At 34.3% G+C, this 15172-nt stretch overlaps 2 protein-coding genes across 7 annotated transcripts in view; one reads left to right on the forward strand and one right to left on the reverse strand.

Moving 5' to 3' along the window:
- Positions 1-6323, forward strand: part of LOC111626695 (protein SYS1 homolog) — a 9906-nt gene extending 3583 nt beyond the window's left edge. Inside the window, exons 2-5 of one of the 2 annotated variants that reach the window (XM_023370185.1) lie at positions 3732-3842; positions 5578-5827; positions 5897-5964; positions 6031-6323. In XM_023370185.1, coding sequence (XP_023225953.1) covers positions 5660-5827; positions 5897-5964; positions 6031-6271 — 477 coding nt within the window. In that variant the 5' untranslated portion in view covers positions 3732-3842; positions 5578-5659 and the 3' untranslated portion in view covers positions 6272-6323. The remainder of the gene's footprint in view (positions 1-3731; positions 3843-5577; positions 5828-5896; positions 5965-6030) is intronic. The other variant, XM_023370179.1, reaches the window with a different exon arrangement.
- Positions 6324-6363: 40 nt separating this feature from the next.
- The window catches only part of LOC111626654 (trifunctional nucleotide phosphoesterase protein YfkN-like), a 50311-nt gene continuing 41502 nt past the window's right edge, over positions 6364-15172 (reverse strand). For 3 of the 5 annotated variants that reach the window (XM_023370141.1, XM_023370131.1, XM_023370115.1), the window contains exons 3-15: positions 15010-15096; positions 14794-14933; positions 14479-14604; positions 14258-14383; positions 13986-14154; positions 13827-13922; positions 13586-13753; positions 13339-13511; positions 10436-10513; positions 10231-10358; positions 9996-10007; positions 9469-9661; positions 6364-7324 (exon numbers count right to left, since the gene is read on the reverse strand). In XM_023370141.1, the coding sequence (XP_023225909.1) occupies positions 7217-7324; positions 9469-9661; positions 9996-10007; positions 10231-10358; positions 10436-10513; positions 13339-13511; positions 13586-13753; positions 13827-13922; positions 13986-14154; positions 14258-14383; positions 14479-14604; positions 14794-14933; positions 15010-15096 (1604 nt within the window). In that variant the 3' untranslated portion in view covers positions 6364-7216. Of the gene's footprint in view, positions 7325-7453; positions 7850-9468; positions 9662-9995; positions 10008-10230; positions 10359-10435; positions 10514-13338; positions 13512-13585; positions 13754-13826; positions 13923-13985; positions 14155-14257; positions 14384-14478; positions 14605-14793; positions 14934-15009; positions 15097-15172 lie in introns of those variants that run through there. The other 2 variants (XM_023370151.1, XM_023370122.1) reach the window with 2 other exon arrangements.

Consider the following 15172-nt stretch of genomic DNA (forward strand, 5'->3'; position numbering starts at 1 on the left):
ATGTCATCAAAGCAGTCTCCAGATACGTATACTGTCATGGCGGCTCATCTCTGATTCCAGCAAACAGTGGGGACGCACGTTCTAACCTAACCTAACCTATTCTAATAATTTAATTGGTAATAATTATGGTAATTTATTAGAATAGGTTACGTTAGGTTAGGTTAGAACGTGCATCCCCACTGTTTCCTTTCTTTTGTTTGCTGGAATCAGATGAGCCGCCATGACAGTCTACGTATCTGGACTTTAACCTTGATTTTATCTATTTCATTGGCTAAATAGGCAAAACAATTTATAAATAAAACATATTCTATCCTAATTGAGAATATACAAAGGCACGAATCGGTATAGTGGTTCTGAAAGTTACGGATCCGCCGTATGTTTGGGAAGTACAGATGTGACAATCCCGATGACAGCGTTTGGCAGACTCGGCGGTTCTGGAGCCATTGAGTATTTTTATATGGTAGCACCATTTCGGAATGTGTTTGGTATATTGACGTCACAATAGCGTTTACAGCTGACTGACGATGGCTGCTTCTTGCTCCTTTGCATACATCACCTCATTCAGCAGATGTAACTACAGCATTGAAACACCTTTGCTCTGTTTCAACTGTTGATTAGCTGAATGCAGTCATTGAGTTAACCTATCGTGGGATGCATTTCCTAGTCGAGTAGCTAAGCTGACTTGCCGATCTTATGGGAGAAAATTATTGTATCTGCTCCTTGAAATAATCATACGTCCATCTCAATACATTACACTCTCTATCCATAGAAATATTAACAAGGTTTTCCTTATGTCAGAGTCTCGTAAACTTTTCATCTGCAACCCCTTCTTAAAACAATGTTTTTTAGACCCCATTTTACAATGAAGTTTTTGTGACTCCCTCTTTCATTGCATGGACTTTAACCACCAAACTGCAGCTCTGAATGAAGTAGTTGGGACTTCATCACAGCATAGAACATACCCACAAAAGTAAAAAAGTCAGAGGAACTGACAGTCGACATGTGACCCTTTGTGCGATTTAGCCCCAAAATAAGTCCATCTGGAATTTTGAAGACTCTCAAAAATGCGGTAAAATTTAAAAGCGTAAAAATCCAGAACCATTTATCAGAACAATGCTAAAAATCAACTTGTTTTCCACGTTACTAGAGATGGCCAAGAGCTTGTAAAATACCAAGAAACACCATTGCACTGGCTACTTCCAGGACGTAGTCACACTGCATGCTCTGTTTAGCCTATTATTTTGATTGACAAGCAGTCTGGTCAAACCTTTGGATGTAAATATCTCGCCAAGGGTCATAATTTGCTATATTATTTGACTTTTTTGATCATCAAGGTGATTCAAACTTCCACAATCATAACCAGTTTTATTTGGACATAAGTAATTTCTTTTTATGGGGATTCAGAATGTAATTAGAACATAGTTTTTTTTTTTAAAATGAAGCATTATTTTATTGGTTGTAACCACACGACATAGTCTTCATTACTTTACTTCAAAAAAAAAAAAAAGACGTTCATGCTGGAGAGATTCTCTCTCTCTCTCTGTAATTGATGGCCACAATATCAATCCTCAAGTTGCCCAGTATATATCTAGTTTTTCAGATGTTTATGTTGGGCCACCTCCCAAGTTGAATATAAGGTATAAGCTTGTTTAAGGTTGATCTGAATTTAATTCTCTGTAGAAAGGCAGTTTGTGGTTGTGGTAGACTCTTTCTAATATAATAAAAGTAGTTTTAATACCTTTCGGGCTGAATTAAATGTTCTACTTTTATCTGTGATAAACAGCAAATGATATATAAATTTAATGAATGGGGGATATTAATGAGGAATTTGCATAATTATTAAAATTGCTTTAGTAAAAATTTTGTAGAAATGTATCATTTTCATCTACCAACATCTTTTTGCATACCTTTCAATTATATTTAACAATGCAATACAGGGTGTAACAAGACGATGGTTACAACTTTAAGGGATGATAGAACATGGCAAAAGTAACAATTGTCGTAATACAATGCATAGTGGAATGTGAATGCAGAAACACTGTAAGTATGAAGATCGTGGAAAATGAAAAGTTGTTTTAATCATGATATTTACAATAAATAATGTTTCATTTACAAGAATTGCTCAAATGAACAACCAACATGCATCACAACAGTGATGGAGTGATTGGTGTATATTTTGAAGATATCTGGCATGGCACATACTTCAGGGCATCTCGTAAATGAGGCTTTTCAGATGTGAGCAAAGAACAACCCTGTCTCACACAGTTGTTTGTGCAGATGCTGAATGGTTCTCTGATCAGCAACCGGCGTATTTGGAAAATGTTCCTGGTAAAGTCATTACACTTCAACGGCATTGTCATTTGCAGCTCTGTATGTGAAATGCATATCTACCTTCTCAGCATTCAAATACTGTTGCATCTATGCAGCTATACAACTTTCAAATGATGATGTGTGTGCAATGTGGCCTTCTCACCAGCAAGTGTCCTCTTGCAGCAAACCACTCAGCTTCCAACCACACATTGTATTATGATAATTGTTACTTTTGCCATGTTCTGTCGCCCCTTAAAGTTGCGACTGTCTTTCCTGTTACACTCTGTTCATCCTGCTGTATAAATAGAATATTTCTTTCTGTGAATTCAGTTCATTAGTAGGAAAATCTGAAAATGATCAATTACTAGTTTCAATTTGTTGAAACAAGGACTGAACTCATGTTACATGTTGCTTCACATCTTTTAATGGTGATAAAACCTCATCATATCCTCTTCAAAATTTCCTTTGGCTCTTGCACTGATAACATCAGTTTTTGTAGATAAGCAGAATTATTGCCATTTTATCTGTTTCTTCTTACTTGGAAAAAGTATTTTCTAACGGGTTCTGATTGAATTTGCATATCAAAACAAACTTCTGATTCTGAAGAATTTCAATGCGTAAGGAGTCAGCTGGTACAGAAATTAACCGCTCTTTTTTACAGTGTATAGGAACCTTTTTTCTTAATTTAATTTTGATGACTGAAATTTACAATGTATAAAACCAAATTCAACTTTATTAGTGCTCATAAATTCAAGTATAATTTTTCTAGTGTTTTTAGGACAAACCTTATTAGAGAAACAATACTTAATTTAAATATGCAAATTCCAATTAAGCAGTTTTGATTTTATTATAAAAGTTAGCCTTTATTCATTATGTGAAAGGATAATAGAGTATGTCAATAGAATGTACACAAAGAAGGGATTTTTCGATATTCCCTCCATGGGGGAGAGGTGCAGGATTAAGGCTTACTGTGAAAATCTTGGCTTCTATTATACTATTTTAGATGCGGGTTTTTGCGTTTTTGATTGCGTTTTAATAGGGTACGTCAAGAGAATATACACTAATAAAAAAAATTTCGAAAAATTTTCCCCACGGGGGAAATGTTATACATTTATAATAGATACATTTTGAGCCACAACAAGGCGTGGCGGGGTCTGCTAGTTAGTAATGTAAAAAGTTGGTTGTTCGTTGATATTATCCTTTCAACTGCACTGTTGTATAGTCTTCCAAGTGCTACCTGAGAAATTCCTGAAAATCTTCACAAAAATAAATAGAAATGGCATGAAACATCATACTTTCTGAAGACAAATTTATTAAGTTTTGCATGTTTGATTTGAAAATAAGTTTTGAAAATTCTTATACGTGCATCCTTAGAAACATTACATATTAAAATTTATTTATGAATGCTGCATCATTAACAGGACATCGAGGAATTGCCCGAGAGGTTCAACCCGAGTGTTCAACTTGAAGCTTGAGGAAGTGGGCCAATAGATGTACTCTTAACAATACAGGAGGGCAACTTCCTTACCCAGGTATACAGAAAACCTACCTATTATCCACTATTTATCCATTCTGAATTCCAGGACCTGTACAAATGCTAATTTAATCCAAACATTGATTCAAAACATTATAAAATTTTAGTTGTTTTATTTTAATAAATTAAGAACAAATCTAACTGCAATTCAATGTGAAATCAGGTATTGTAGCATTTCAACTCGATAGAATCTCTCTCAATATATCACCAAACAGACATGCATTGTTTATTTTGCATGTTCTGACAGCATGACTAAAATACCAGTACAATATTTTTCTTAAAATTGAGTTTTCATAGCAGAAATGCTAAATATATTGGATTAAAAATCTAAAACTTCAAATGTTATTTTTAAGAAGTTTATTATCATGCAATAGTTAGGCTCTGAATCTTTATTATTTATAGAAATAAATTCAATAAATCATACTGGGTATATGTAAATAAGCACTATGCATAAAATAATATCCAACCAGAAATTACAAAAAGAAAACTATATAAAAGCAAACATTTACTTTTAATGTAGTAAATAAAATAAAAGGGATCAATGTGGTATTTTTAAACTTTCATAAGAAAATGTTATCAAAAGCCTTAGTGTTATTTTATTAATACTTTTGATGATAAATGTTAATTTAAATCATCATCATACAGTAAACCCTCTATTTAAACAAAAAATTTTCAGATGTGATTAAATTAATGTGATGTACTGTACATTGATTGGCTTAGATATTTTAACTGATTCGTTTTTTATATAAACATCAAGTGTCATTAACGTAGTTACGCAAAGTTATAAAATACAGTAAACCTTTGATTTTACAGACTAATTGGAAGAAAGGAGATTGTCTAAGAGACGAATTATTTTAAATTTGTTCACATATATATACAGTCGACCCCCATAACACGGGTTCCTATAGTTTGGATTCCTATATCACAGCAAAAAAATTGTGACAGCATTCGTACAAACATGCTAAAAAAACTCGTATAATTCGGTAAAACGTCGTCGCCGACTCGTGTCGCAACAGGATTGGTCGAATCTAGGCCAATAGCAGATATTGCACAAACCATTGAGTTTAAACAAGCGGCAGACCTACTAAAAACCATTTATTATTTAATGGCCATAAAAATTATATTTATATTAATGATGTCTCCAAAGTTCGGTGAATTTTTTGCAAAAAAAATAGTTTATCAGGAAGCACACGAGCGCCATTCGATGACAAGCTCCACGACGAAAACAAGCCTAAGCAATGGCAAGTAATCCTACAATTTTTTGTTTATAGCATAGTTTACATGGATTATTCCCAAAAAAATTATACATATTTTGGAAATGTTGAGTCAAATTAGTCTAGAATTGATTAATTTTATGGAAGAAACCTTTCAAACAGCCACAGTCCGTAAACTGCATAAGTGCCAGGCTGTGATTGGCTGGATTCATAAAAACCGGAACGTATCTACCGTGTTATAGGGGGGTCGACTGTATATATCTTTTATAAGACGACTTGGTAATATAAATATTGTCACTGTTTGTTTGGATTTAATACTATTTTCAGATAGTAAATGTATAGGAAGAACTGATTTTATTGATAATTTTAATGCTAAGATTTCTCAAAAAACTTAAATTCAATAAATCCAAAGATGACATATCAACAGCTGCCTAAGGAAAATGTGTACTGTTTAAATGTCAATGATATCATTAATTTATGAAATTATCTAAAATTAAATGAAAGAAAATTATTTTTCAGATAATCATGAAGATTCATGAAAAGCATTACAATATTAGCCAAATTTCTGTGAAGTCCCATGTAGCTGTATAAGAAAGCAATTATGGTTATGGGCGGTCACTTTCGTTACTCAGTATGGGATCCGCCTCTCATTGTGGCTCAAATTATAACTATTCAGAGTATTTTTTATGCTTCTTTAGGATTGTGGATATTTCTTACTAACATTTTGAGCAGTACAGCTCATTCTTTAGATCAAATATTTCTATATCAGGTGAGTGACAATTGCTGTTTTTACATTATGATCAAATAAAATTTATTTTTAAACCTATTTATTTTACAGCAAATACATGTGAAAGATTTTCATGGACAGTGCATTGTAGGATCTTATTTATTGAATTCATTGTGTTGGTAAGTTGAGAACATTTTATAATTTGTAAAACTTGGAACAGATTACAGTTTATTTCTTGCTTTCAGTTCATTGGGACTCTGGTATTTTGTACAGAGAACAAAACTGTGTTTGGACTTTACTGTAACTGCCCATTTGTTTCATCTGATAGCCTGTTGGATCTACAACAGCAGTTTTCCACACACGTTATCCTGGTGGTTACTTAATATAGTCTGCATAACTATCATGTGCGTCTGCGGAGAATTTCTGTGCATGAGGACTGAATTGAAAGCCATACCTCTCAGCCTGGGTCCAAAGGCTGATTTGTGATGTGTAGTTGTAAGTCTGTTTCTCTTTGTAATAAAAAAAGAAGCAAGTATCATTCCCATGAAAATAAGAAGCTAAAATAAACATACACACAATTAATTTGATCATTTTATTTCCAAATAGAGGACTGTTAGCTTGTCAAAATGCATACATACGAAAGAAGCTCAGCCATGACAATTCAGGAAGGCTTAATGATAATTACAAGAATCTTTACATATTCTCTGCCGACATTAAGTTATACTCTTCCACCACACACTGTACACGCATCCATTTTTTTTTTTTTTCTTTTCTTTTAATTCTGTACATTCTCTCCTTCAGTCTGTATTTACACATCATATATGGATATACATGCTAAAAAGAACTAGAAAGGCATTTACGACACAGATACAACAGATTATTGCTCAAATATTTGATTAATCAAAATAATCCAGCTATTTAAGAATTGGGAAGATTCAATTACATCCTGATATCTAGCTTTTATGGATGGATTTCCTTAGACTCGCATCGTACTCCTGATGCTGTCTTTAAATCCCGAACTGTCGCTTGTGGACTTAGTTTAATAAACAACAGTTGCAGTAATGTTTTGTAAAATTTGGCGAGTAATTTGACAGTGATTAAAGAACTGAAGAAACTAGAAAGGTTACTTTAATATGTAAATTAAACCTGTGTACATAAACTGCAAGTAATGTGGAATTCTAAACACTTTGCATTGCATTTTCTACAAAAAGAAAAACCTCGGTTGAAAGATAGTTTCCACATCAAAGTCAGACTTTCAGACATCCTTCCAAACCTAAAATGCAATGAGTAAACTATAATGTGCAAATCTCCAACTTCTTGGATTGTTTTCCCTTTAAGGCAAAGAATGAGTGCATATAAAACTTTAAATAAAACTAAACTAATGCATTAAAAATAATAAACTATTTATAAACAAAACAATTCGTTCGTCAGTTAGACATTGTCAGCATTTTCTAAAATGGATTCTTCGTCTTCTTCAATCACTTCCTGTATAAGACTGCAACCCCTGTCTTCTCTTTCTTTAGCCAATATCTCTCTCATCTGTTTAAATTTAAATACAATTAAATGATTTTTTTAAAAGCGCCTTTACCTTTCAGTGGCAGAAATTTCATAAAATTCCACTGGAATTTAAGAAAATGGTGCACATTTAATTAATAAAAATATATTTAATTTTTTTTTTATCTAGTTTACATAGATAATATATTAACACATATTTTTTACATTGACTTTAGCACAAAAATAGCTCGATTACTTATTCTTTATACAAAGAAAAATAGCTGCGGCAGCGATCTCTACAGATTAAACACTCCTGCACATTCCAGAAATTGGCATAAGTAGTAATTGCTGAAGTGAATTAAAAATAAAAAGATTCTTGTATAAAAAGTCCTCTTGCAAAAAAATTAAATATAAACTTTAAATATTTTTATAAATTTTCTAAATATGGAAGGAGCATCTACAGAATATAGTTTGAAAATAAAAAGTGCGTAAGACATGCAACAGCTTTTAAAAGTATAGCAATAAACGGAGACAGTCCAGTTCGGGTGCAGGCTTTCACGGAGAAATGTGCTGGAAACAGAAAAAACAGAAGTAATTTTCTACACATCAAAATTAATACTACACTCTAAATATAATAAAAGGAATAAAAAAGACATGCATAACTAGACAGAACTACGGAGTCATCCAACTACATGCAAACTTCTCCAGTAAGCATGCTATAAATTACCAGTAATCTCTAATTTTATTAACAATGATGAAAGATCGGCAAGCATGGATGCTTTCCAATTTTTGTGTTGCATCCTCAAGCAGCTATAAACTTAAATTTTGTATTTAACACACTTTTAATCATCAAATGATATGATTTTTTTCAACCTGCTCAGTTCTGGTTTTAAATATCTTCTGTAAAAAGTTATTTACAACAAGTAATTTCATTAATTAGATTATTCTCCTTTTGTCAAACCATATTTTCTACATGCAAGATGCACCTCTAATATAATAGTCACCGGTCAAAGCATTGCAATTCTCCATAGAATTACAGTAAATTTCATTTGTAAGTCAATAATTTTCAGAGTAGTGTTAAAGATCATCTTACTACAGTGATACCTCATACTGTGAATGATTCTAACTTCGAAAGCTAAATTTAAGAGGAAATTTCATCTGGAGTTAAAATGATGTTCAAAGTGCATGCAGTGAAAAAAATGGGTGTCTTGTCTTATACTCATTTGTTTTCGGTGTGTTTGGTGTATATGTAACCCCTACCTATTAACCATGGAAGCAATGAAGCATAATAGGAATGTGATAATATTGACGGTTGAGGTAAAAAGGAATTACGCAGGAAAGTGGTAAACTGCCAGATCTGCTGTGCGAAAACAGTAAATACAATTTCCATCTTATTTTACAATAGTTACACATTTTATTTATTCATTTACTACTTCAAAAACTGATTGTACATAATGAAAACATGTACAAATATACACAAAACCAGTAAAAAAGGGAATAAAATTATTTAATGGTACAAATGTTTTCATCCATTTATAACAATTATCACTAAGTATATCTTAACGAATACTGAACAGAACAATGTTAGCAATTGAACACATTTAAATACAAAGATTTGAAGTGGTTCAAATAGAAAAATTACTTTTTTTAATTTGTGTGTGCTACATTACTAACATGTACAAGATTCAAATCTTTAAACAAACAAACACATTAAAATATGTTATTCTGTTCAGTATTCATTAAGCTACATTTCACGTTTGTTAGAAACAGATGAAAACGTTTAATTGTAAATAACTTTATTCCTTTTAGTAGTTTTGGGTATTTTTGTGTGTTTTTTTCTTGTTATAATTAAAGTAAAAATGACAATTAAATGCCCCAAATTATATGTAATTGCCGTTTATCAAAATGAGTATCGTTTAGGGTCTGGGAATGGATTAATAATTTACATTCCATTATTTCTGATGGGAATGACCTTCTGAAAAGAAGGCCATTTCAGTTCAAAGTAAAAGGCATCACTGTATTTGTATCAATAAACTGCAGGTTTTTGCTTGTTCTCATTACTATTTAAAATAGTTCTTTGCACAGTTCTCATCTAGGTACATAACATGTTAGAAAATATGAAAAGTTTCAAAATTTTATCATTGAAATTTTATAATAATAAATCAAAACTTTTTACTTTTTAATCTTACCTGATCGGTCAAAAGCGAAATTCTTCCTTCCACTCTAGGTTCTAACTTACACTGCTCGTACTCAACCTTATCTAGGGAGGGCTGTTGCATTAAGAACATTGTACGCCTAGCAGCCGCATCCAAGCTGACTCCTCTCCTCATGGGAGCTCGCATCTGTAAGCTGCTGTCTTCGAACATCTTTACGACGCTGTGCCTAGAAGAAAAATCTTAAGTAGACGAGATCGACAATTTTATAAATTCGCATTGCAGATTTACAGGAAGAGTGCGGCAATTAGCATTGTTAATGGTGAAACATCCTTGTTATGTGCAGTCTGTGAGAAGGAATCGGGTGTAAAAGCAAACAAAAAACAACATGTATACTTCAAACTGTGTTGGCTTGTAACATTAAAAAGACTGGCTTTGTTATTCAATCACTCGCCAAAAGTGGTGTTATTTTTAAATTAGTAAAATTGTTCAAAAAAATAGCAAAAAATATGCTCACGTGACAAAAAAATCAAACCAGTAATCAGGATAGAGAAGAAACTTACGGCAGACTATCCCTATATGGAAGGAGCGGAGATGCAAGTAAGTGTTCCATTTAGCTTGAAAACCACAGAACGACATCCAAACATAGAACAACAGAATGGATTATTTTTACAAGTTACGCGCCAATAAATATGGCTTATAATTTGTCTCTCTCGACTCAAAACGAACACAACCTATTTTTTTTTTACACACGATCATTTACTATACTAATTAGAATGACGAGATTGAAAGTCTCACCTACGAGAAAGACAGACTAGACTCTGCCGATGTCGGGATCGATGGTTTACTCTTCCCATCACTATTTTGATGCTCTCAAAATGGTTTTGAACTGCAGTGCGTAGCTCTGGACTTTCCTCGTCGCCCAGCTGAAAACAAGTACGTAAAAATGAGTCGACACAAGTTTACTTACTCGAATTAATGCCGTCGCCGGCAAAACACTCACCACAACTTCGCAATCTTTGAGAACGTCGTAACCATCCTTCCCTTGACACAGATAGTTTTTAGTGGCTAATCTGTATTTCTGTAACAAAATTGGAAATAAATGTGAAAATTATGATGATTTGTTTATGGTAAAATAGGTCTAAAAATTAAAGTAAATGTTACTTTCACTTTTTCTGTACCATAGCCTTTTGTGGCTTTAGTTTACATATCGAAGTATAAAATTTGTGAGCTATGAAAGTACTACATGATCAAGCAAGAGTAGAACTTGCCAGAAACAGTGCCGGGAGTTTGGCAATGCTTTAAGTCGGCTGTGCTTGGAGTACTGCCAACTCCTCACAAACTAAGAATAGGAGAGAGGAAAGATCTCGCGAGGAGCTCGTCAATAACTCTTGCCGGCAATGTCAAACTCCTTGCAAGTTCTTTCCTCTCCCTTATTCTCTGTAAAGTTTGCAAAGAGTTGGCAGTACAACCTGCTTAAACTTGCTGAACTTCTGGCACTGAAGGCCACACTTTCCCTGTTATGCTGGCTGTCTTTGAGTTGGGAACAGTTTTTCAAATTAACGGTCCAATTTGGAGGTAGGAGTTCATTAAAGCTAATTCCCTGCCAGTCCCAACAAATACTTGGCATAACCATTTTTGGATGCAAACCAGATTTTTGACTACTTTTCAGGCAGGTCAGTTGACTTTCTCTTAACTTTTTTGCTGCATATTATCGTAAACAAATCATTTTTCGTTGCCAGTAATTAGTCACTTCATAAAGGGATACATCCAGTTACATTTTGGCAGCAAACCACAGGCAGAAAATCTGTATCAGATTTCTCTTGTTCAATCGATATGGTACCCAAACGTCGTAGCATGGTACACATCCTAAGTTTTGTAAATGGCCAATGACCAATCCACGAGTAATAGATAACACTTCTGCAATTTTCCTGCTGGTGTGATGTGGACTCTCTCAAATCGATGACAACTCAAATCGTGGCATTATCAGCTGAGGGTCTTCCAAACTGTGAGCGTCTCGTAAAGAAAAATTCCTTGTACAGAACCTCTTAAACCACTTTGACACATACGGCACAGATTGCATTTACAATGACGAACATACAACTTAAGAGCCTCCATTTTCAAGTCCAGAAATTTTAGTATAATGATAAAAACAAGTAATTAATTTTGGTTAACAAACATTCTGCTGCATTGAAACTGACAAAAACAATTGAATATAAACTGCCGTTAGTGGTTTAATGGCGGTATCATACATAAAACAACAAAACAAACCAACCTTCTGATCAATCCAATAAATACGAATTATGTATATATATCTCAAATGCCTTCAGACGTGCCTTCCGATTAATTACATACAGGTTCCCAACTCTGGTCTATTACACAACAAAATCAGTGTTAAGATTAAAATTAACATCAAATTTAGAGCTGCATAAACCTTGTTTATAACATTAAATTTAGGTATGAATCGTACTTTAATCAAAGTAAGAGGAGTGTAAGGGAAGTTGCCTTAATAGGCAACTTCCCTTACACTCCTGGTTCCTAAAATGATAACTAAAACTATTATCTTCCTAAACTGCAGACGTCTACATTAGTTCAGCATCCTATTATTAAATAACGACATTCTATTAAGGCTACAACATAAAACTGAAGGACATTGTTGCGTGATAAAGTTATTTTTAATTGTTTGTAGCAGATAATATATATATAATAAAGCTATTTTTATATGGTTGTTCTTATAAGCAGTTTTTTTTAACTCTCCGCTCTGTGGGGGCACTAAATGTAACCACAAGTAATGGATGAGGCCAGTCGGAACACCTCCCAAAAAGTTCCTGCAGTTATTTGACCTGTCTAGATTAATTCCCAGATATCTGGAGTGATAGGTTGCCATCCAACTGTGACTATAGCATATTCGTTACTTGTCAATAAATGCCAACGTATACACATCTATTGCATTATTTAATAGAAAAACGTCCCAAATACATGACGACCGAGCTTACGATGATGGATAAATTACAACATTTACAAAGTACTTGTATCACACGATCGTCTTAAGCACTCAACAATGTGAAACATCTTAGGAAAGGTTGCAAGTAATGGTGGAGGAAGGGTATAGGTGTATATAAGACAACAGAAATCGAGACTCGTCGTATTGTATTGATCCATAATACAAAATATACTCAAACTACAAGAAAAGAACTTTCTGTAAACTTGCAATGAATGGCCATGTCTTTTAGACATGTTGCTGAGTCACATTATGCATTATAATATGAAAATATACTGGGATACAGAGGGGTGAAAGTCAGGTACGGATTTTGTTGCTGTGTGATTGCGCAGCTAACATCAAGTTGTGTGTTAAGAGCAGAGACAATGCAGATGATGAGGACTATCTAAGAAGATGAATGCATGTCTCAACTATTGGAAGATGGCAATTTTAGGCATAGTGGGAATCCTCCAAGAATAATAAACGTAAAGGTAATTTTGGAAGTGTTCGTCAATGATCAATACAATGTGGTCTCATAAAATGTACATGTATAAACATATCACCAAAACAATGTACTGGTATATTCTTTATTGTCTGAACAAGATTCCTCACCTCACATTATGGAAATCAGGAAATTGACTTTCTTACTACAATGATAGATAACAGTTCCATATTGTTATTGAATACCTAACAAAACACTGCACCACTCTGTTCCCATATCCATTATATCCTCTATTTTTGGCCCCGTACAAACTTGGTTTTCAAGGGTAGTGCAGCAGCTACAACAGATATTTTACAGACAGTCACATGAAACAACCTATAGAATTGTTTCTGACAACACTACTGTCACAAGAAGTTCAAAATTCGGACATAATTTAATTCAATGGCCCGAAAGCTGCTGTCACACATTAATTTACAATTCTTACCTGCTCCAAATCGAGATATTCATCTCCGATTTTTATGAAACTAGGATCTATTCTCTTTCCGGGAGGTTTATTGGGATCGAAAGCAAAGATCACTCCGGATACTTGCGGAAATCTTCCTTCCAATTTCGGATACTGAGACACTCCGTTTTCTAAAGCCTGCCAGATCTGATAACCTGAAAAGTTAAGTTTCTTAAATGAATTTGTTTACTAGACGAAAGTTAAATTTTGAATGATAAACTCTACCGACCGGTTGCAATTACGACAGCCAGAGGATCCATCATAGGTAACAGTGTAACCAAATCCCTGAGAGTGAAGTCTCCCTTTGGGTGTATGCGGTCGGATCTCAGAGTGCCAGAGTTCAGTAGGGCCAGATCAGAATGAGTAGATGATAACATTATATCGCAGACAAAGTTACCTGGAACGACAAGCGAAATTTATAATCTCAGATAAATACGATACAAGGTTACAAATGAAAACAACGAATTTACCTAAGTTGGTTTCTCTAGTGCGTATGCTTGTGAAGCGACCGTCCAGATCCACGGAAAACTGGCCGAGGACCTCATCCATTTTCCCCTCGACGATATCTGAAAATTCCCGATGTTGTTGAAAGTTTCCTAAAAAATTAAACACCTGACTCAAAAACCAACCTTGGTACTTCACTAATTTCAGCCTTAGATCTTCATCTTCGCTAAACTTCGAGGTGACTTCGATCTTCTCACACTGTACGTCGACGGATTCGGGGTCGGAAAAGTTCAATGTTATTCTCGAGAATTCTCTGAAATCCGTACCACTCTTGATAATGTACTTTCCGTTCACCTGAATTAAACGTAAGCTAATCGTCATTTCTTACATTACAAAGTCAGATGCACTAAAATCTAATCCGTAAATTTGGAACAAAACTGAAGAAATGCAACCTCACCTTCTTTACTTCAAAGATGTGATCGTGTCCTCCGAGAATCAGGTCTATCTCGTCCACGTTTTCGGCCAGACGGCAATCGTTGGGCGTCCTCATGTGCGTTAGCGCAATGACATAGTCGACTCCCTCCTGAAAGGATTTTAATAGGGAAGAAATGTTCTTACACTGCATGCTTACGTTACATACAAATGTTCTTACACTGCATGCTTACGTTACATACTCACCTTATCTTTCAGTTGCCTGGCCAACTTACGTCCTTCAGAAACAAAGTCTATGTAAGTGACGTCTTCGGGATCTATGGTTGCCAGGGTGGAGAGCCACTCCTCTTCGACTAGGCCTATCAATCCAAACTGGAATTGTTAGAATTTGTTAATCACCCAGAAAGTTTCATTCCGTCTTCATAATTTAGCACACACTTTATTAAAATCTTAACAAAATTATGATTTCTACACATTAAAACTGTCAGTTTGTCTGAAAATCTGCATGAAAATGATTAAATCGGATGAAAATTTAAGTAAAATTTTCCGTTATTCAATTACCTTTTTCCCGTTTCGCTCGAGAACATAACTGACTTTCCCTTCCGCCAAAGGCTGATGAGTGTCGTTGTCATTGACGTTACTCATTAACCATGGGAAAGTCGTCTGCTTGGCAAAATCGACCAGGTTGTCCACTCCAAAATCTAAAACGACGACGACAAGACTTAAATTTATAATCTAGGGCAACACAATCATCTAGAAAATTGCTTAAAAGCTTACCAAAATCATGGTTCCCATACACAGAACAGTGAACGCCGATGGAATTCAACACCGGAATCATCTGCTCCCCTTTCGTGAACGTGCTCACTGTGAAAACAACATTCAGTCATACACTTATACATCAGAACAATGGAAATATACTATAAATGTCAATGTTTCTGGT

The sequence above is a fragment of the Centruroides sculpturatus genome, unplaced genomic scaffold (genome assembly GCF_000671375.1).
Source record: "Centruroides sculpturatus isolate CEXI.00-Female unplaced genomic scaffold, Cexi_2.0 scaffold203, whole genome shotgun sequence".
In the NCBI taxonomy this organism is placed as follows: domain Eukaryota; kingdom Metazoa; phylum Arthropoda; class Arachnida; order Scorpiones; family Buthidae; genus Centruroides; species Centruroides sculpturatus.